The 21,724-nt window shown below is 42.0% G+C and overlaps 1 protein-coding gene across 2 annotated transcripts; it reads right to left on the reverse strand.

The window, feature by feature from the left end:
• Window positions 1-1,310: 1,310 nt before the first annotated feature.
• LOC126848375 (myeloid zinc finger 1-like) lies at window positions 1,311-21,220 on the reverse strand. Of its 2 annotated transcripts, none has more exons than XM_050589227.1 (3): window positions 20,540-21,220; window positions 6,708-7,751; window positions 1,311-5,639 (listed from the first exon to the last, which is right to left on the reverse strand). In XM_050589227.1, the coding sequence occupies exons 1-3, from the start codon at window positions 20,640-20,642 to the stop codon at window positions 4,630-4,632; spliced, it is 2,157 nt and encodes a 718-aa protein (XP_050445184.1). In that variant the 5' UTR covers window positions 20,643-21,220; the 3' UTR covers window positions 1,311-4,629. The 2 variants fall into 2 exon arrangements, with proteins under 2 accessions (XP_050445184.1, XP_050445193.1); XM_050589236.1 differs by having other exon boundaries at window positions 6,624-7,751.
• Window positions 21,221-21,724: the final 504 nt, after the last annotated feature.

Consider the following 21,724-nt stretch of genomic DNA (forward strand, 5'->3'; position numbering starts at 1 on the left):
ATTTACGCGCGATGTTTCCCCGCGGCCGAGTTTCACTAATCCAATTGTACAAAATCTTCATCTTCGTTGCAAGACTCTCGATTTGATTTTGATTTGACTGGGTGAAAAGCGCATACACAGTGTCGTCATTAGCTTCTTTTTTAAAAATTGCAGAGAATTGATAAAATTTTGTCGAAAGCTGTTTAATCTTTTCTACGTTACGAATATAATGCTTTTAATGTGATCGTAATTGCATATTGCGAATTTAATAAAACGCTGTGTATTGGTTAATTGAATTATAAGTTGAGTATTTTAATTCTCTTTTCCGTCCCATGAAAGAGCAGAGTAATGTTTAATGGCGAAAAAATGTGTACGAGCGATGTTAAAGATATTTAAAAGAAAAAAGAGATCTTGAGGTACTTCAAGAATTAAAAAAAGAAATAGCATCCTGTGATATACAAAAATGAATCGCGACTGCGGAATGTTTTGTCAATAAATCTCGCAATGACATTCTACAAGTTGTGTTATTTAAAATTTTTTGTGTCATAGATGCTAATAAAGAAACTTTTAATTTTCTTGGAAAAAAAAAATTTCCAAGTAATGAGTATTGTAAACATTTCTTTTAAAAAATAGTATAATTATAAACAATAGTTCCAGTTTTTATCGAAATGTGATCACTTGTTTTGTTATAAGAAATCATTGATTTATTATTCATGAAAGACGCGCGAGAATAATATTCCGAACATTGACACTTATCCGATCGATAAAAATAGCCTACCTCCAATAACGAGTCAAACATGTAAATGAGGACAGATGTTTGGCGGTAAAAACGAATTATTATCCTTTGAGAAATGGTTGCAGCGCGATTAGTAAATTATTAAAGAAAAAAAAAAAAGAACTATTTCTTCAATATTTTCTTCTATATTTTAAGTCGTTTTCATGCGAAAACGAGTTTTAGAGTCTTAAAGTAGAAGTCCTAGAAGGATACATGTTGAAGTGGAAAATCTGTTATCTCTTGATGTCCGCGCGTAAACGCGATGTTACGTAAACACGGCAATTGCGGTTTTCAACATTACTGGGATATTGAGCATCTGTCATAATACTTAGGGGATATGGTTAAACGCTATGTTCTATATAATACAATTATAAATTGTAAATGTGACAATTAAAGCAGCAGTAATGAAGTAAATATCTATAATTTGTAAGATCCTCTTTGGATACGACTGTACACATTTAAAGTGAACCACACAATAGTAGTGTATTTATTCCAGTTCTCTATCCTGGAACTTCCATTAAAAAAAAAAAAAAAATTATTTTAAAGTGTTAAATTATCGTTCACTGGGCTCGATCGTTTAGCTTTCAAAAGTATTGCAGAATAATTTCTATTTGCGGAGCACAATGATATTAAGTGTTTAGATTCTCGTGCAGACATATATATATACGAAGGCATACGGAAATCGATGTGTTTCGGCTTAACTTAGAAGAGCGTTAATGTTTAACGAGCCTTGTTTGCGCCTTTTTATTTTATTTATCCACAATGATGAAGATATCCTAGAGAAAGGGCACATGGGTAAATGTAATTTTAACGTCGATAATAATACTCGTAAATATTACGAACGGCCATCAGAAAAGATCCCGCCATTCCTGGCCTTCGATATTTTTACATTGATCGTCTTTCTTTTTTTCTTTTATCATAGCTTCGCATTACATAATGCACGAGAGAAAGAAAGTAAAATAATAATATAAGGAATAACAAAAAAAAAAAAAAAACAACAATGGACAACCACCACGATTATATCGTCGTTGGCATCGTGATTTCATTCCGCGACGCGATGTGTATAAGTAGATCTTCTTTCGTTATAATAATTTAATGAGAGTCGTTTATTAACGTGACGCCTCACGTGACGCGCGATTTTTTCCCCCTTTTTCCCTTCTCAATATTGTATATTGAAGAGTGTATCGATAAAATTGCGGTTCCTCAATATAATATAATATTACCTTCCTAAAATACGGTCAAATCACTGCCGCGAGCAGCAATTCCGAGGCACTACGAACAGGCCACAGAGAATATGGCCGCACAATTATCATCTTCAGATCTCTGTGTCTCTAAAATGACAAAAGACTAACTGTAGAACACCTAATACGTAATCGTAATTATGCTAATGCATCTTGTCGTCTCTAGGTTTAGACTCATTAATGTAATGTACAATAATTAGAGAGATCACACGTCTTAATATAGAAATTTTAAAAGATTATTCCCTAGTACGTTGAAACCTTCCGCTTTTCTCCCCCCCCCCACCCATTCTATTCATCTTTTTTGCTTTTCACTTAAGTATTGCCACGAAGTGTTTTCTTTTTCTACCCTCCTCCTCCTCCTCCTCCTCCTCTTCCTCTTTCTTAAGAATGATGATGATAATTCTCCGAGATGTGAGCGGACCCGTGTACAGTCCTTCAAAGTCTTTTCTTTACCTTGAGCTATGCGCTATCGTCTACGCTACTTAAACGCTAAACTCTACGGTGTGTCTCAGCCTTCTTCCACGTTCCCTCCTCTTTCTTTTTCTATTTTTTTTTTTGTCTCGTGTACTCGCTTACCTAGTTTTTTTTTGTTTATATCAGCACCAATCTGATTTTTTAAAACCGATTCAAAATATCGTCATATATATAGTTAGAATATAATGTAACCTGTCGTATAAATATACATTCAAATATTACTATAGTATACAAGAGTCGCGCGCACCTCCCTCCGCCCCTCCATCCCCTTCGCGCCAGCACATCGCGGTATATCGTCTCGTCGATTGTTGACCCGATCTACCCGAAAGCTATGGCTCAGCACAGTGGGAGGATACGTCGTCCTCGTAAATTCTAGCTATAATCTTTCGCGTCTTTCTCCTTTCCGCTTGTCATATCATCCCCTTCCCATCCCAACTCCCTACATCTTCTTTCTCCCACCCTCTCATTCAGTATTCCTTTTTCCGCTTCATTCGCACTCAACCACATTCGCACACACTCGCATACTTCACCTTTCTCCGTCGTGTGTTTTTCCCTTCGTTCTTCTTCCCCCTTCTCTTCCTCCTCTTCTTCCTTCTCTTCTTCTTTGTTTGGAGTGAACGGCTTTACATATTTACAGGCATTCTTCACGTGGTCGTGTAAGCGCTTCCCTTGAGAAGCGCAACATACCTCTCTTTCTCGCTTTCTTTCTACCTATCTCTCCTTTTTCTCTCTCACTCTCTCTTTTGCGAAACATTTTAAAACATAGGCAAGTTAAATATTGTATCACAATCATTTTAGTCTGGTCGAAATCGAACATCTTCAACCCGTTTGGCGATACCGTTGTGGCGTTTTGAACGGTGAACGGCGGCGCCCCGGGCGACGCGTGCACCATCGTCCCGCGAGATGCGAAGACAGACGGATTCGCGGGAACACTCTTGTCAATCTCTTCGAGATCGCCTACGTGTCTCGCGGGGAGGATAAGAGCCCCGAATTCTCTCGTGCTATTCTCTTGTCCACGAAAGAAATGCGAGAAGGTATGTGTCGTGATCGATTAATCATAAAAAAATACGTACGGAGAAATAGACGAGATCCTTCGTTGGTTGCTTTACCTTGGTCTGGCTAATGAATTAACTCGACGGTGAACGGCGGACAATTTTCCGAGCTATCCCCTCGTGTGCCCTCGCCTTGTCCGTCGTGTGAGATCGATAAATTGGTGATGCAAATCGTAGCGGAAATCGGTATTCGCAAGTCATTGACGTGCATGTATGCGCAATGACAATAACGAACCATAAAATCTTTTAAATATCAAATCTTAATCCGACGCGTTATCATAAAGAGTGACGGATAACTGCGAACAATTAACAAATTATTGCATCACGATCATGTACATCGTAAACGAGAAAACGTATGTCATAGAAATTATTAGTGAGTTTGAGCGACGCGACTGATACCTGAGCGAATATAATTGCGCACCATCGTTTACGCTACTCGGTAGCAAAAATGCAATGATAATTAATGATCCTAACCGGGATCCTAACTATCGTTTTTCCGCGGTACCATCCGGCGCGCGAGAGGATACGTTGCATTCAATATACGAACGTCACAGACTACATAAGAGCGAACTCGACATCCTCTCCTTGCTTCCCAAACAACGCAAAAATCTTAATAGTCCTTCAACGTTAGTTCATCTCTCCGTCTGCATTATAGCAAGAACGCTACTTAGAAACAGATAGAAAAAACAGTCATGTCATTTGAATAATTTTGTCCGACGATCAATCGAAAACGAGAGAAACGATGTCTCTTGAATGTACAGACTTGTGCGACGAAAAACCGACCGCCGTTCTCACCGTCGAGTCCGGGACTAGCTGACGACGCGTTCTGAGGCTCTGTTAAGCAGCGATGGAACAAGAAGAACGAGCGAGTTGTGAAACGGCAAAAAAAAAAACAACTCTAATAAATGCACAGTGATAAATGTCACGGGTAATGTTGCTGGATCGGCTGCTGGCCGCATCGGTTGGACGCGGCGGCGGCAGCGGCGGCGGCGGCGGCGACAATTGCGTTCGACGTCGCGTCAGCCTCCAACGCAGCTGGGCCGAAACAGCGCTGAAACCTCAGCGCGGGGATTCCTGCTTGCTAGTAGGCGGCAGGATGGACGGTTAGTCACTGCGGCGGCAGACCGGTCGGCGGCTTGAATTCGCCGGTCACGGACACGCCGTTCGCCTGGGCGCCAGGAAATTGCGCGGTTGACACCGGCGGCTGGTGATTGAACGCGGGCGCGTAGCACTGCGGGAAGTAGAGCTCCGGCTTGACGACCGTGGGCGTGAGTGTACCGCGGGGCACGGGAACCGGGCCCAGGCCCGCGGGCGTGCCGGGTGGCTTTGCGTCACCGTTTGAATTCCGACGCACCTTGGCCGCGTGCGGATTCATGTGGTTGTCAATGTGCTTCTTCACCTCGGGCTCGGTGGCGAAGCGCCGCCTGCAATTGGGCATCGGGCAGCAGAATGGCCGGTCGCCCTGATGAGTGCGCGTGTGCTGGTCCAGAATCGCCTTCTGACGGAAGTCCTTGCCACATTGCTGACACTTGTACGGCTTCTCGCCCGTGTGGATGCGCAGATGCTGATTAAGGATCGTGCGCTGACGGAAGTTGCGCCCGCAGTACACACAGCCGTATGGCTTCTCGTTCGTGTGGATGCGCAAGTGTTGCGTGAGATGAGACTGCTGACGGAACCTCTTGCCGCACTCCGGACACGGATACGGTCGCGATTCGATGTGTATGCATCCGTGCTGCAGCAGCGTGGACTTCTGCTTGAACTCCTTCTGACAAATCGGACAACGCACGTATAGCGGCATGCCGGCCGAGCGGCCGTGCTGTATCACATCAGGTAGACAACTCTTCGTGCCGCCCTGCTGCTTGATGTACTGCAGGGCGCCGAAACTGCCCGGGCCGCCCGCACCAAAAACTGTATGATTGCCGCCCTTCGGATCCTTGAAGTAAGCGGGGTACTGGATGGAGTTTGCGTCCGGCGCCGGACTGAACGCGCCCGACTGCGTGTCCGTGTCACCGAATGTCGACGCTACCTCCTCTTTACCCTCCTCGGGCGGAAAAGGAACATCCTGCGGCCAAAGCGTCGGTGTCATCCCGTTCTTGAAGATGAGGTGGGGGCTCACGTCTGTAACGAAAGTACGGTCCACGTTCATCGGCGGTATTCCACGGCGGACGGAAAGAAAAGGAAGATCGTTAGTCCGGTTTAATGAGACGGAGCTAGATTAAAACTACATGTCAATTATAACACGAATCAAGCGTGGCGTTAAGAAATCGCTCAAATTCGAGCGAAAACACCCAGGCAACACAAACGTCCGAGAAAAACGTCTAAAAAAAGATCCTGATTTATTCCGCGGCATTTATACGTCTTTTGGACTTTTGTGCTGTTTGGGAAGCTACTGTAAATCCAATTTATCGCGCGATCCCCAGTGAAAGTTATTAGCAGTTAGCAGTGATAGGTGCACGAGAAGATACGCAGTAGTCGCTGGCAAGCCGATGTTCACCTTAACGCGAGAAACCAAAGTTATTAAAGGGCAAGCGGATTAGATTAGATGACGAGTTGGATCGTATAGGATCGGAAAGGAAAAGGAGAGGAGGCGGGGACTGCTCTATCTCACAGCTCACCAGCGTTTTCGCGTCCAGCTCAACCGTTCTTACCCGCCGGTTGGCCTTAGCGGCAACGAGGCCGATGATACCGGCAAATTGTGTCTGATAATCGTCGCTATATTAATTTCCGCGAACTTAAAAAAAAAAAAAAAACACGTTTTGATAGGCTGATGAGGGATATATAGGTGATATAGACCAGTGGTGAATTTATCCCGTTTTATTCAAAGACACACATCTTTCTGTTAATTTACAATTATTTGATTTTCCGAGCTCTAAATCCGCCACTGGTAAATCAAACACAGGTAAGAGAATCGTTAGTATGCGGGTTATTGTACCGCCGGCGGTAATAAACGTGGTGATTATATTGACGACGATGACGATGATGCCGATGGTGACGGTGGCGACGGCGGTTGCGATAGTAATGAGTTAGAATCGGTGGGTGGGTCAGTGTGTGGTTGTGATGGACGCCCTCTGGGGAGTCTGGGAGGCAGAGAGAAATGCTCGCCTTGGTGTGTGCGGACGTGCTGATTCAGGATCGCCTTCTGACGGAAGTGTTTTCCGCACTCCGGACATTGGTATGGCTTCTCACCCGAGTGGATGCGCAGATGCTGGTTGAGGATGGCGCGCTGCCGGAACGTACGCTCGCAGTAAACGCAAGCGTACGGCTTCTCGTTAGCGTGTATGCGTAGATGCTGCGTGAGGTGGGATTGTTGTCGAAACCGCTTGCCGCATTCCGGACACCCGTACGGCCGGCTATCCGTGTGGATCCGCTCGTGCTGCAGCAGAGTCGACTTCTGTTTAAAGTCTTTGCCGCAGGTCAAACACTTGAACAGGCGCAGATCGCTGTTGCCGGACTTGGACGATTTGCCGCTCTGCTGCACGATGTCGGGCAGCCCGGTTGCCATGTTGGGCGCGTTCGGACTGGCGTACTGATGCGCGTCCAAGCCGGGCCCACCATCGCCCTGACCAAGGGATGTCAGCATTACACCGGGCTGTTTCAGATAATGCAGCGCAGAAAAACCGCCAGGAGTGAGCATATGAGGTGGTACGGACGGCGAAGGATGCGGCCGGGCCTCTTTAAAATAGTGCTGCGGATACTGTTGCAGCTCCCCAGCGCCAGGAAAACAGTCGTTGCGGTCCACTTCTGCGTGAGGAGTCAATTGTTGCTGCGGCGAGTGATCTTGTTGCGTTTGTTGTTGCTGCTGCTGCTGTTGAGGCTGTTGTTGTTGAACCTGCTGCTGTTGCTGCTGCTGCTGCTGTTGCTGTTGTTGCTGCTGCTGAACCTGCTGCTGCGTTTGCTGCTGCTGCTGTTGTTGTTGAGATGTTGCTTGACTCGATTGTATATCATCGTCTGGTGGTGTCAAAGACTGAGGCTCAGGAGGCGCCGAAGGATACGGTGAGGGCACAGGCGATGCTAAGGAGGGCGGGGGACCGTTTTCACCACCCTCGACAGGAGGACCACAGGCCTGCTGTGGGCTTCCTGACGAAGAGGAACCCTGTTGTTGCTGCTGTTGCTGTTGTTGTTGTTGTTGCGGGTACAATCCGCCATCCTGGAGAGATCCCGGCCCCGGGCCCCACTGACCCTGGGGTCTCTCCATATTATCTTTGTACAATACGTAGGGCGCGCCAGTATCTGAAAGTAGATAAAGCCAAAGAAAATGTGCGGTCAGATACATGTTGACATGAAAGTGTTATTTGTGTTAAAAAACGTTATGTTAAAAAAACATAAAAACACGAGATACTCTGCATTTTTTTAACATCATTTGTCATGTCTACATTTCAAACATAAATATTTATTATCATTCTGTGTACATTTGAATGATTTAAATAGAGTAATTCAACTTTGGATAATGCGCTCGCAAAATAAGATTAAATTCTGCAGGTGTATTTTCTGACCGCTCTCGATCAAGGACGAAATTACTCGGAATTGGGTCAAGAAATGCGAATCTTTAGAATCTTCGATCTCAGAATGCGCGTTCTAGAATATCGGATCGTGCCACGTTCCCAGTCACGCATGGTCAGACATGTCCGGTTCACGCTTCACAAGTTCAATCGCTGTTATGCAGGTCGAATCTACAAACTGCGTATATTACACTGATACTTAGAATAATAATTTAAAGATATCAGAATCAGGCACGCGGTACAGAATCGCGTGTCTCATTCGTTGAATTCCTGAATCCTTGAAAATTTTTGTCCTTGGACAATCGAGTAAGAGACAGACTCATATCGTTCGTTTCAATTCGTTCTTCCTTCGCACCCGGTAATTTGTTTAAATACGTGGATATAACAAAGATGCAGCTATAATTAATCGAAAATAAGAGACAAACGCTGAAGTAAAAGCAATTATATCACGCGCAAAGTTTTTAATTAAACTTTGCCATGCGCTATTATTTAAGACGTGTGTGTCTTGCCCAATCAATATTATCGCGCGTAATTACATCCCGAATAAGGCAGCTTAAGGCATTTTACGATTACAGAATTTACGTTACGCAATAATCGCGAGGCATTCCTCCTTTTATCGGACTAATTATATCGGACGTTACTTTTTCTTATTTGTCAAACGGATTCGTCATTCAATTTGCATTTCGCGCGGCCTGTTTAAAGCAATTTTTACTTTCCTTGAATGACTCATCCGATATAATGCAGTTTCGCGTAAAAAATGGAATAAATTAATTTATTAGAAAGAAAAAAAATTGATATAAAAGCATAAAATTCAAATGTATGTATAAAAAAAAAAAAGCAAATTAAATCGAAATGACGTGTGACGAATGATTAATGTTATATATCGGCGGATAAAAAACCTATGGAAACTCAGAAATCCGGGAATGTACACGTTGGCGAAGTTCACCGAGATAAAAATTTGTGTCAAAGAAAAAAAACAAGAGAAGTCATCGCGATCTGATACATGCCGTTCGTTTGCACGTGAATCAATCGTATTTATAGCTAATCATTTTTATTTTACCGCATTTATATATCTCAATTACATAACCGTTGTTTGTTCAGATAACGTCGCGTGCAATCGCTCGCGAGCGCGTCAAGATTAGTTTATTGCGATTGCACGTTTATTCCGTTGCGTAATCACACTTAACTATTCCGGGAATCTCCGAAGCGATAATGTAATAATGTTCCGTTATCACGGTTAAGAGAAGAGTGACCGGTCGAAAAGTGACGCTAATGCGATATTCGCGCTCGAAGAGAGTGTCATTAATATAACTCTGCACATAATTTTTGCGATTTTCTCGCGATTCGGCGGCGCTTTTAAAAGCCATGTCGTTTTACAAATTGTTTTCCGTTTCTTTGACCGAACGCGGGTAAAATTAAAACGCAATCCTTGATATGAAATCTCGATAACATGAAAAGATTTAAGCGGTTGTACGATTTGGACAACCGTCGTGTACAGATATCGACGTAAATATTTACGCATCAATATCTGCGGTCCGGCTTTCCTTGGTTCCCTCCTTTCGCTCTATCGACATATATCGTATATAATCCACCCTAATATTAAAAAAATATTATGTTATTACATTCATAATATAACGTTCATTTATAGAAATTTGTCAAGAGTCATGCCGCCAAGACAACGCTACGTCTCATTAAACTCAATCTCCGTTCAGCAAGACTTAATTACAACCAGAATCCCCGAGTAATCGTCCAAATTTCCTTCGCACGTCGCGGAAGTCGTTAGTTATATAGCGCAAAAACAAAATGTGTGTCGCGCAAAAAGAGTTCTCGTAAGCTATGATTGCACTTTACATGGCAGCTGGCATCCAAGATAAAAATATCAAAAATTTAATCAATAGAATAAAACGGAAAGTTCTCGTTTGCTCATAACATAAGAATCTTGGAGGATATTATAATTAATATAAATGCAATTTTTTTTTTTTAATAATTTAATTTTGATGGTCATCGAAATGATAATGACAATAGTAGTAATAATCGGTAATTGCCGTCGTAATAATGATAAGTCACTCAGCCGATCATTTAATTTCAAGTGGGAGATTAACACTTGTAAAAAGTACACAAAAGAAACAAAGAGTGAAATTAGTTTCTTCTTCATTGCGAGAATCTTTTCCGGTGTCGATTCGTTCAAGAAGTAGACGAGTGTTCTTAATGATAAATTGCATTAAAGAAATCTCCGGATTATTCTTTCCTTCGCATTCACGTGAATAAACATTGGTAAGCGTTGATACGAACTCCACAAGTTTTACCGAGCAGTCCGACCGAGCTTTAATGAGAGACGATCCACTTATAACTTTACCAACTATAAGCAGTCGCAGTCGTAAGATTTCGCCGTTGATTTTGATGCGCGTTTCACAAATCACGTAGACAGATGGTTAGCGCGATCAGTTGAGATAACAGTTTCATTTTTGAAAGAATCATATTTACAAATAAATCATTAACAAGATAATATTAGAAAAATTATAATGTGCATCATATTTATTTTCATTTTTTCTTATCTTTGAGAATTATTTTTGAATGATCAATGAGCTTAAGATATCAATATTAATGGCATAAATATTCGAGTGTAATGGCTTAAACTCATGTTCGATCATGATATCATAAATATTTAATTCCACGTAGGTTTACCCGCGATGTTCTCTTAATATAAGTATTGATGTTTTTAATGTGTATGCACAAGCGGGGAGCAAACTGTAAACTTGGCATATTGCTATTTTGTACTAACTTAGATTATTTCTGGAAATTCGACGTAAACTTGTCGCAAAAATAAATTTCTTTTTAAATCTGCATTGAATTATTCGGTCCGACAGACATGGGATAATGCTTGTTCGATAGAGTTGCATTGTTGTATAAATAGTTAGAAGAAGAAACACGTACGTCAGGGAACTGATGAATGATATTTCGTTCATCTCGCACAACCGGTTTATCAACCGGTTTTCAAAGTTTTTAGCAGGACAGACTAAACTCCAACATTCTATTTCAATGATTTTTACTAATTCTTTCAATTAGCGCCTCAATTACCGTCTTTATTAACGCAATAAATAAACTCGGACGAAATTTCAATTAATTACATTCATTCAAAATACTCCCTAGAATACTCCTACTACTTAAAAAAATGATGTATAAAAATAATTTTTTTTCTCTTACCATATTTTTTTTCTTTTAGCATATTTAAAGGCATGCTCAGCATAAGCTAATATTTCTTTTAGCATCAATATCTTGCTTCGAATTAGAATAAGAATATCAAGAGACACTTGGATAGACTCGTAACACTTGTATCAACAAAAATCGGAAAAAAATCTTGGTATAAATTACACGAGCGTACCGACAAAAGGCGAAAGAAAATGAAGACGTAATCGCAGAGTTATATTAAGACGATATATGCGCGAAGAGATCGCAGATAAAAGTAGAAAGACTGCGCAGAGAGAATAATAATTCAAATCAGATCAATCTCTTGATAAAGTTGGCGTCAATCTTTTTTTAATCGAAAAAATATCAATATATTTAGGAAAATATCGGCAATGCTCGATGAAAGGTTCAGTTATGCAAACTTCAGGTGAAATTCTTTCGCGCGGTCTAATGTTATTTCATGTTTGATGAACGTGTCCCTCGCCAATATCGCTGATATCATTGATTTTTCCGCAACAAGCATAGGATTGCACTCCGACGGGCGTCTTTACGATTTGTTTTGGCTGCGAGAAACGCATAAAGCGAAGCCGGGAGAACTATAGCTAACATCGATAGAGAGTAGGAAGCGAAAAACAGGAGAGAAAGAGAGAGATGGCCCGTGGCTGCACATGCGCGCTTTTTTCGCGTCGGGACCAGCATTTTTAAAGATTTTTCCTGCCGCGACGGCTCTCGCTCGCAGATTTAAGTCGCCAGGTCGATCTCGTCGAATCTCGAGCGGTGCGGGAATCGAATGGTGTGACCACTACAGGCAAACAATCGAAAAACTCACTTCGCGTCACGGGAGGGGTTCGCGAAACCGGTAATAATTTCGATGACGTCAAATCCCTATCTATGCCGCAAACAAAAGTGCGAAATGCGTCAATTTTTTTGCGCCAATCGTCGCGACTTATTGTCGCCAATGTATAAAAAATATACAAATTATTTTCGTGTTATTTCTGAAGCATTGAAATCTGGAATGAGTTTTAACTTGCTTGCTTTATAAATATTGTGACAGTACCAAGTAATAAACTAGATTCGTGAAAAAAAAAAAAGCGAAAAGCTTGGGACGGAATTTGACAATTTTTACGCATGATTTAATGAGAATTAACATTTAATGATCATATCATCGGACGAAATAAAACATAAGGCCGATCAGTTTTAAGTCGCGTATTCATCAACGGCAGCGACAGTCTTATGCTATCCTTTACACATAAAAAAAAACTTTATCCAGTACGAATATTTGCTCGCGCGTGTTCGCTCCCTTGGTGAATACGCGGTTTTACGCAAATCGACTTCCTTCATTCTTATTAACAATAATATATTAAGTTAGACGAAAGAAGAAAAAGTAAAAGATAAAATTGGACTTTTTTCTTTCTACACAAAATCGCAAAATAACTGGAGTGTCTTTGATTCGAAAGCACAGTATTTAATTGAGCAGGTGAAAGCGACTTTGTGGACTTAAAGTGAAAGCGCTGTCTCCGATATGCGTACAATAAAAGAAAATATCGAAGGAGAAAACTCGATTCATAGTGTTAGATCGACAAGTTTTGCGCCCGTCGACAGAATCTCGCGACACACTTCGTGCAAATCCTTATTATTAAAAATGTTGAAGAAGAATACGCCACATCTCGAGCAATAATCTCATATAATGATTAATCATTTTCTGCTCCTTCGATTATTAGAAAACTCCGAATTCTCCTCGAATTGTTCCCATATTAATGCTCCTCGGAGATTCTCAAATTCCTAAAGGATTGTCTTTGTAGCACAAGCGAAAGAACAAAGTCACGCACACGTATCGTTTTCCGTCATTCGATCTCTAGCACCGAAATATACATATGCGTTTTATATTTCGATATATCTCACTTGTATGCTTACACGTATTATATATATATGTATGTGTATGTGTGTGCGTATATATATATATATATATATATATATATATATATATATGTTGATAAAATTCTTGAGGTGTAGTATAATGTATCACGAGAGAGAGACTACAACGCTATTTTAAATAAACCGGTTTTATTCGCTAATTTATGAATTTACGTGAATGCGAAAGAACGGACGATAATTATAGTTGTGTACAAGCGAGATCCGCGCGCGAACGTAATTTTCACGACGTAACGTCGTATGCACCATCAATTCCATTGCGTTCTCCGCGGAAAAAAAGAGGAGACGGCGCGGCGACGCGTATGTTTCGCGTGAGTGTATGAATTACGAGATACACGTAGTCGCTTTTTGTCTCATCGCGATATCTCGTCGATTGGCCCTTTCTAAATGCCTCTACTTGACAATTATCGCCGATTTTGCCGAATAGGAAAAAAAAAAAAACATCGCTAGACAAGACAATTTTTATACCTCCAGCGATACATCAGTTCTTGCCATTCCAATCTCTTATATATATGTTAAGATTTTTTGGTAAGAAATAATTTTTCCAAAATTTCAAGTCACACGCAATTTCCGCGTCTCTTCTTCATTTACAACAGAATTTACAATTTACAATATGTATCTGCAATGAGACATCGAGACCGGATTAAGAGCACGATACGCGTTGCGGGAGAATCTCGAAGATCGGTGACAGGGGGGAAAGGGGGACTCTCGGGCATTCATTTGCGAGAGCAAACATCGGCCGCTATTTATCGAACGTCAGAGGAAATACCTGCGGCCCGTATTCCTATCGAACCGATTCAAGGGACCTCCCTCGCGCGGCAAGCATGGAACGTGGGGGGGTTGGCAAAAAAACGAAACGGGCGCAACAAAAACATAACTTTCCGCGATGGCGCTCCGAAGAGTGCTCCAGAAACGAGTGGTCCTTTCCTAGTGTTCCATTGGCGTTATTCAGCTCGTCAGAGATCGAATGTTTGTTTTCTGAAAAATAGACAGAAACGAAATACGCCCGCTGTTAGCTCGAGAGTGTACAGCACGCATTGACGAAGTCGAAACGTCGGACATACATACATACATACACGCATACATATATATATATATATATATATATATATATGTATGCGTGTATGTATATATATATATATTTTTTTTTCCTTCGCTATTGTTACCACGATATTTTTGACGGATGCTCGAATGCACTCTCTATCCACTTCTATCTCTCTCTTTCGCGTAGTATATTATTTTTGCCTTATAAAACAATTTGTGCGTTCAAGACCATCGCGGCGGATTTGCGCAAATATCGCGGAAACGCGCGTGAAATCGACCTGCTCTGTCGTGCCGTGGAGAGACAGAGAGTTCGTAATCGAATCTGATAACGATCCAATTAAAAACATTTAGCGTTTCGGCATATTCATTACTCTATTTAATTTCGTTTGTACGCTGCCGCGATATTAATTGCTTAAGTGATAAAGTTATGGAATAGTGCGCGCGATGAGACGCCAGACGTTGTGACTCAAATTCGCTCTGCAATTTTTTTTTATGTTGAGCGATTATAATGTATAATTTATGAGATTGTCAATGAAAATCGTACACAATCATAACTGTCGTGTATGTACCACAGCATACAAATCGATTCTATATATAACTATATTTATCTAATTTTATTTAATTCCGTTGACGCGAAAGATATTAATTATTCGAGTAGAGTATTCTAAAAAGTATCTAGAATATGCGACGCTGATATCAAATATTGTGAATTAAATTTGACTGCATTTTTTTTTTCCCTTACATGGACTATTAATGCATAATTTATAAAATTGAATTTATAAAATCGACTGAATATAAACATAATTATCAATCATACAAATCCAGAATGAAACATGTACCATTTTTTTTCGACTCGACTTATTTAAATTTAAATAGAAAGCGTGCTGTTTAAGCAACGTAAGTACAACTAGATATTTTAATTCCAATTCGTTTCGATCTTTTTCTTTGAATGTTGTGCGTCATTGATACATAATTTATAAATGCAGAGAGAAAAAAAGAAAGAGAGCAGAGACAATAAAAAAAAAGAATACACGCATATCATAATTATATTACACATCTACGGCATTGAATCGGGTCAATCGTGGATTTTCTACGCGCTCGTTTGCTTGCTATGCATTAATTCTTATATTACGAACGATACGGAGCAATGATCGCTCTTTTATCACCAGAAGTCAAATGATAAACTCGCCGAGGCGTTTATTTTCCGAATGCGCGCGCGACGACTCTTCTCTCTTTCTCTCTATCTCTCTCTTTAGTAAAAATGACTCACACCCACACTCACTGGTGCGAATCGCGCTGTAGAGCGTCTTTAGCGGACAATTGCAAACTTTGTACAATATATCTTCTTGTATCGCTTCACGCTTACGATTAGGAATCCCAGAAACATCTAAGGACGTTGAGGCGCGTTTTTTTTGCACAAAGTTGTTTTCAACGATTGCGATCCTTGTAGAGCGCATTGTCTTTTCCATCACATCGCTGATATTTTCAATCGTACGTTCGTATAACTATCTCGTTGTACCTGATGAGAAAAGAAAAAAGTTTTTTTCTTCCTATGGAAAGAAAAAAAAGAAATGATTTCGATTGAGATACTTTATGCTGAATTTCCGTCCCTCGCGAAGCCGTCCGCTTTCGAGAATTTAAGTCAAGGTTAAATCCCGGCAGCCAATTCCCAACAGTTAAAACGTGACATTGGCTCACGCAGACGCGCACAATATTTACAGGCTTTACACAACTTACGCTTTATGTAAAAGCCATTCAAGAGAAATCTTAGGAGAGGCATCTCAACGCCGCCGTAACTCCGCATAAAGGAGGACTTTGCGGGATTACACCTGACGTGTCGTCGAAAGTGACAATGTCCATTTAACGATACACGTTATCTCGAAAGGAAACACGCGCACGTGTAGCAAAAACGGGAATTCTGATGAAAAAGAAACTGCTCGCAAAGTTCGATTGCTCTTGTGAAACATCACGCATTTCAGTATGATTTAAATCTGCCATGTTTACGTAATAATAAAAATAATTGCGGCAATAATTCGCTGCATTCTGTTATTTGTTTTACGATTCGTTTAATCGAGAAAGCACGCCGATTTCCTCGGCATAAAGCACGCTGCGTAAATGCAATCAATGATTCGCGATTATGCTCGCGGTTTTAACAGCGGATGTATCTCGCGAGTAAATTCATGCAATTATTAAGACAATATAATAATTATTACCGGCGATACACGCGATGTATCACGCTTTATATTCGCCAAACATTCTTTTCGCATTAATAGCGTGATTTATTGGCGGTTTACGTTTGTTATCGATTCTAATGCCTCAATCCGTTCGATAATTAAATAATCTCGCTATAATTATAAAATAACGAGAAGAAACTTGGAATTGTTATGCAAACAATGAAAAATACTTGAATCGTGAGTTCACGGGACAAATATTATCGAAATTATTATTAAAACTTGATATTATGGCAAATTAAACTATAGATGTGGAATGCTTATCTAGATATAAAGACTCATAACTTTAGCGGTTCGATAATCATCAGAAATTAAAATGAAAATGTCTTTCTATCGAAAGATTAGCGAAATTTTTCTCAATGAGAACACGCAATAATTGAACAACGATAAATCAAGAATGTTCACAAATGTTGAAAATGCGATAAATTCGATTTGATGCATGCACAGCCCGACACGTACTAAATTTTCACCAAGAGCATTCTTATCGGAACGGCATATCTAAATAGGCAATCCGTCTCCTTCCAGCAAAATGCGCGTGACTCTCCAACAGTCTATATATCTCCCCATTGCACAAATATAACCGCGTGAGGAGAGACCCTCGCCGCGTGTCTTTGAAATCGCATCCGACCGATGTGCGGCGACTGCTCTCGGATAGGGCGTGTTTGCAGGCGCGCGTTTATCGAACGGAAAATTCGTGGAAATTAGATTACATTCTCTTACGAACCGAATTTGCACCGTTTCTTTTTTTTCCCCGATTATTAAAATTTTTATTCCCTCTCACGGAATTAATAAGTGAAAAACGAATAATAAATGAGGAAAAAAAAAAATTAAACCGGTGTAGATTCACTCGCAGAGATAATTGATATCATTCGTCACTTTCGCGAGCGACAATCGCGATTGTTCCCGTCATAGCCTTTCCTATGTTGTCATTCGCCGCCGTAGCGGCACGCACTACTCGTTCACGATCGCCGGCGTTGCGTTTCTCGGTCACAAAGGGCACGATCGCGAGAGTCCTCGGCGGACGACGCTCACCTTGACCAGGCGACATAGCCTGTCCCTCGCGATCGGCGTGGAACGGGGAGCTTGCGTCGCTCCAAGTTTAGCAAGTGTATTATGGCTGCAAGAGGGATATATCGTTGCCGCGATTCGCTCGACAAAAATCTTACATCGATACTTATCATTGATATATCTCGATAAATTATGCATTCCATCGAGAACTTTGTTTCGATACGAAAAAATTGAATCTCTAGCGAGAAATTTTGAAAGAGGTTATTTGTAATATTCGACCGATTTCAAGAGATTTTAACAAGTCGCGACGAGCCACGTGCTTCTATATGTGATAAACTGTACGCTATGAAAAATTATCAATCGTGAAAAAAAAAAAATTATAAAACATACTTCAAAATTAATTCGTATAGAAATTTAGTTGGAGGATTAGTTTCAAAGATGTCTAAAGTTGCATATTAAAAAGTTAGCTGAAGACGCGGCATCGAGTTCTCGCTAAGGAAAAGTCGACTCTAAACTAGTCGAGGGATCAGTGAATAACGAAAAGTATATGCAGAGAATCTCGTCATCCACACTCACCCACACACACACACACACACACACACACACTTTGTACGTTACTTCGTCGAATGGAAGGACGAAAGGACAATCGGATTATTTCCCTTCGGATTCTTCTCACTCTGAACAAAGCAAATCTGCGAAGAAATCGTAGAGATGAAAGAGTGAAAGAGTGCCTCCGAAATTGAAACTATCGCTTTGCGCATTTCGTCACTTTGATTGTCGCGAGGACCGATTAGATGACCTAAACACACTGGCAAATATTACGCGACTGCGTCGTGCGTATCATTACGCAACTCTCTTTCTCTTCTTCTTTCTCCTTCTCTCCCTGCGCGTTTTCTTGACCCGCTTGACAAGAATACTTGCCAAAGTGCAATCTATACTCATAATTTCATAAATTCTTGATCATAATTTGTCTATTAACTCGAAACAAGCTAGCTCCGAGTAAATAGAAATGGCATATTAATAACAGTTGGTTAATTATCGAAAAAAATAATTCGCAATTACAATATATAATAAATTAATTCGATTTAATATACATTTCGAGTAATTAGAAGATATGGATCAATTATGATGAGTGATGATCACTTATCATTACCGTGAACAATGTTGCATATAATTAACATATCCCAATTTCGTTACGCAATACTAGCTTTATTACACAGTGGCTTTTAATATATTTGTGCTATATTACTGGTGTATCGAGTCAAATTTAAAAACTGAGATTATCTTTTCTAATGTTACATCTGAAATAATTTATATCGTTTGCATATATCGTTCAGAATAACCGAACATACTTTTCAAGAATTGATAACTGTTTACTGTACGCAAACACATTCAATCGATGTGTACCTATGTAGTGAACCACATATCTCAGGCATTTCATTTTTTCTTTTAAATTACGCGCATACTCATCGGCATGTTTAACATCTAATTTATATTGCAATGCATAAGTTTACACATGTACGAGGAGAGATCAATTATAAAACGCTCAATTTCCCTCTTTTTACTATCTCTTTTTTGGATGATTTTAGCGTCGAAATTTAATCCACTTAGGTATTACGGTAAGATTATAAACTAATTTCGATACACAATCTCTCTCTCTCAGCACACGCTGTCTTATTTTTTATCTATTTCCTTCAGAACAAATGTTTCAATCTAAGACAGTTACTATAAATATTCTTTTCGCATCTGTCATAAATAATAAAAAGATTTCATCCTTTCAAAATTTCATATAACTAACCCGGGGTTTATTACCGTTGAGTAATTATCAAAAAAATAAAAGTAAAAAATTCTATCCAATTATTAATCTCGGTGCTTATATATTCGATATTGATTTTCGATTTTCTTGTCATTCGCGCATCGCCATATGAGATAATAAACCGGCTGGCGCTTATCCACTCGTCGTTCCAATTCGTACTTTTGCTACATCATTTTGCCGGTACTCTCTCGGGGGGAGTTTGTAGTAAAACAAGTAGTTCTCACGTCTCTTCTACTCGCGAACATTATATTTTTCCGCCTCGTGCGGCAGCCGCGCGGATATATACGCCACAGACTCTATCCCTCTCGCGAATGTGTCGCGCTACGCAAGGAGTTTTGTGCAACACATTCGCGGTGACCGACGGCCAGCGGTATATTCTCCGTACTCCCCTCGGTACTTCACCCTACGTATCTCTCGCTCATTCTTTTCTTTTCTCCCTCTCCCCTCCCCTTTTCCCTTTCGTTCTCCCGACGTTGAACATTGCCTCTCTCTCTCTCTCTCTCTCGAACGTGCTTCGCCGAGTTCGATCGCAGACGCACACGAGTTTTGTACGAGACACGTGTCTGGCCAGCGGCGCGTTGTTAATCGCAAGTCGGAAGAGCACACTTTTGCCGGCAGTAGTTGCATGTTATAGTCCGTCCGTGTAACTGTCCCAGTATGTACATATGCGTGCATTGGATAAGAGGAGGAGGGAAAGAGAGGGAGAAAGAGAATAAGAGATTAAAAGAAAAGAGTACTTGTGTGGAGAGGTATGGCGAGATCGAAAACAATGTAATTTCGATATTTCCGCAGCTTTCTCCAAGTCACAACGAAATGTACCGTGTCGCGTGATTGAAATAACTTTTCGTGTTTTCATAGTGTCATCGGGCGGGAAAACAAAATCATTGAAAATTACCGTCCCGGTTTGAATGAGTTTACTGAATGAGGGAGGCGTGAGAAAGACGGACTCGTGTATAGCGCGCGAGGGGGGAAAACGAGAAGGGGGACCCGGCGGGAAAACTCGAAACCGCGTGTTATCATCGGTGCGGCGCAAACGGCGATGACGTTCGGTGATGTTTTGGCAAAACGTGGACGTGAACGCACAGGAGGATCATCCGGCGCCTATCGCGCCGACACGAGGGGATGATAACGCTCGCGAGAGGAGACGCGGGAGAAGGAGACTGCAGGGGAGGAGAACGGCGAGTGAAATGATAACGAGAGGCGCGTTATCTGCGCCTCATCGTGTCGGCGAGTGCGTGTATCGTGCACTTAACGTGCGTGCCTATAATATACATGTAGAGGGGCGCGGGGTGTGGTACTCACCGGAATTGTAGTATTCCTTAAAGTAGCGCGTTGCCGCGCGTTGGACGATCGAGTAATACAAGTTCACGTACGACGTCGACTGGTTCTGCGCCGAGAGCGCCATTTACACTGTATTATCTCCGCGCGCGGGTCACCGTGTATTCATATAAATATGTATAGGTCGCGTACACGCGGCGCGCGTTTCACGCGGGGCGTACGCGCGTATTACGCGGATCACGACGCGCGTGTAGCGCGATATAGCGAAGCGCGGCGCGGCAACGTGCGAGCGCGCGGCGCCCGTCTCGTCGGCCTCCCGTCTCTCCTCTTCCCTACGTCTACCGCACCACGACGATGCACTCTCCTCTTTTTGTTCTCTTGTCGCTGCCGTTCCTGCCGTCTCTTCTCCTCTTTCCTCCAACGTTTCTACGTTCTTCTTCTCGTCGTCGTCGTGGTCGTCGTCGTCGTCGTCGTCGTCGTCGTCGCCGTCGTTGTCGTCGTCGTCGTCGGCCTCCTTCTCTAGATCCGCCGCGGCCGTGAAACTTTTCTTATCGTTGACGACGCGCCGTCCCTCGTGCGTTCCCGTACGGCCTTCAGACAGCAGCGAGACGGTCCCGCATGCCGTAGAGCGGCCCGCGACTTTAATCCTCGCCACACTCGCTTTCGGGTTACCCGCGCCGGTAGACACAATCTCGGTAGACTCGGCCTGAGCCCCCCGAGTAACTCGCCAAGACCGAGACACTGGCGAGCGCTCTGCGGCGTTGCCGCGCTTCCGTCGTCGCGGTGCACACGCGATCAGAGTGGGGGATTTCTGGACTGGTTCGGGTTTGGGATGGTATAGAGAACACACACATATACATGCGACATCGGGGAAGAGAGGACGCGAGAGCGGGGAGAAGGTGCCGGTGGCGGCGGCGGCGGCAGCAGCAGCGGCGGTAGCGACGGTCGCAGGGGTGGATGCATCCGCGGGGGCAATCGCTTCCCCCGCTCGGTCCGTCAAAATACAGAGGGTGGAGGGGACCGAGTTGTCCAAGGACACTCAAGTCGCGGAGAGTCTGTCACAAAGTGACACGTGACACATGCCGCGATCGGGCCTAATATTTAACAATAACGGAGCGATAAGACAGCACTCGTGATACTCTCGCGTTCTTTGACTCATTGCATCGCGATTCAATTATCGTCGATGCATCGTGTTTAGCACTCTTTTTA

This window comes from Cataglyphis hispanica, chromosome 1 (genome assembly GCF_021464435.1).
Source record: "Cataglyphis hispanica isolate Lineage 1 chromosome 1, ULB_Chis1_1.0, whole genome shotgun sequence".
NCBI lineage: Eukaryota > Metazoa > Arthropoda > Insecta > Hymenoptera > Formicidae > Cataglyphis > Cataglyphis hispanica.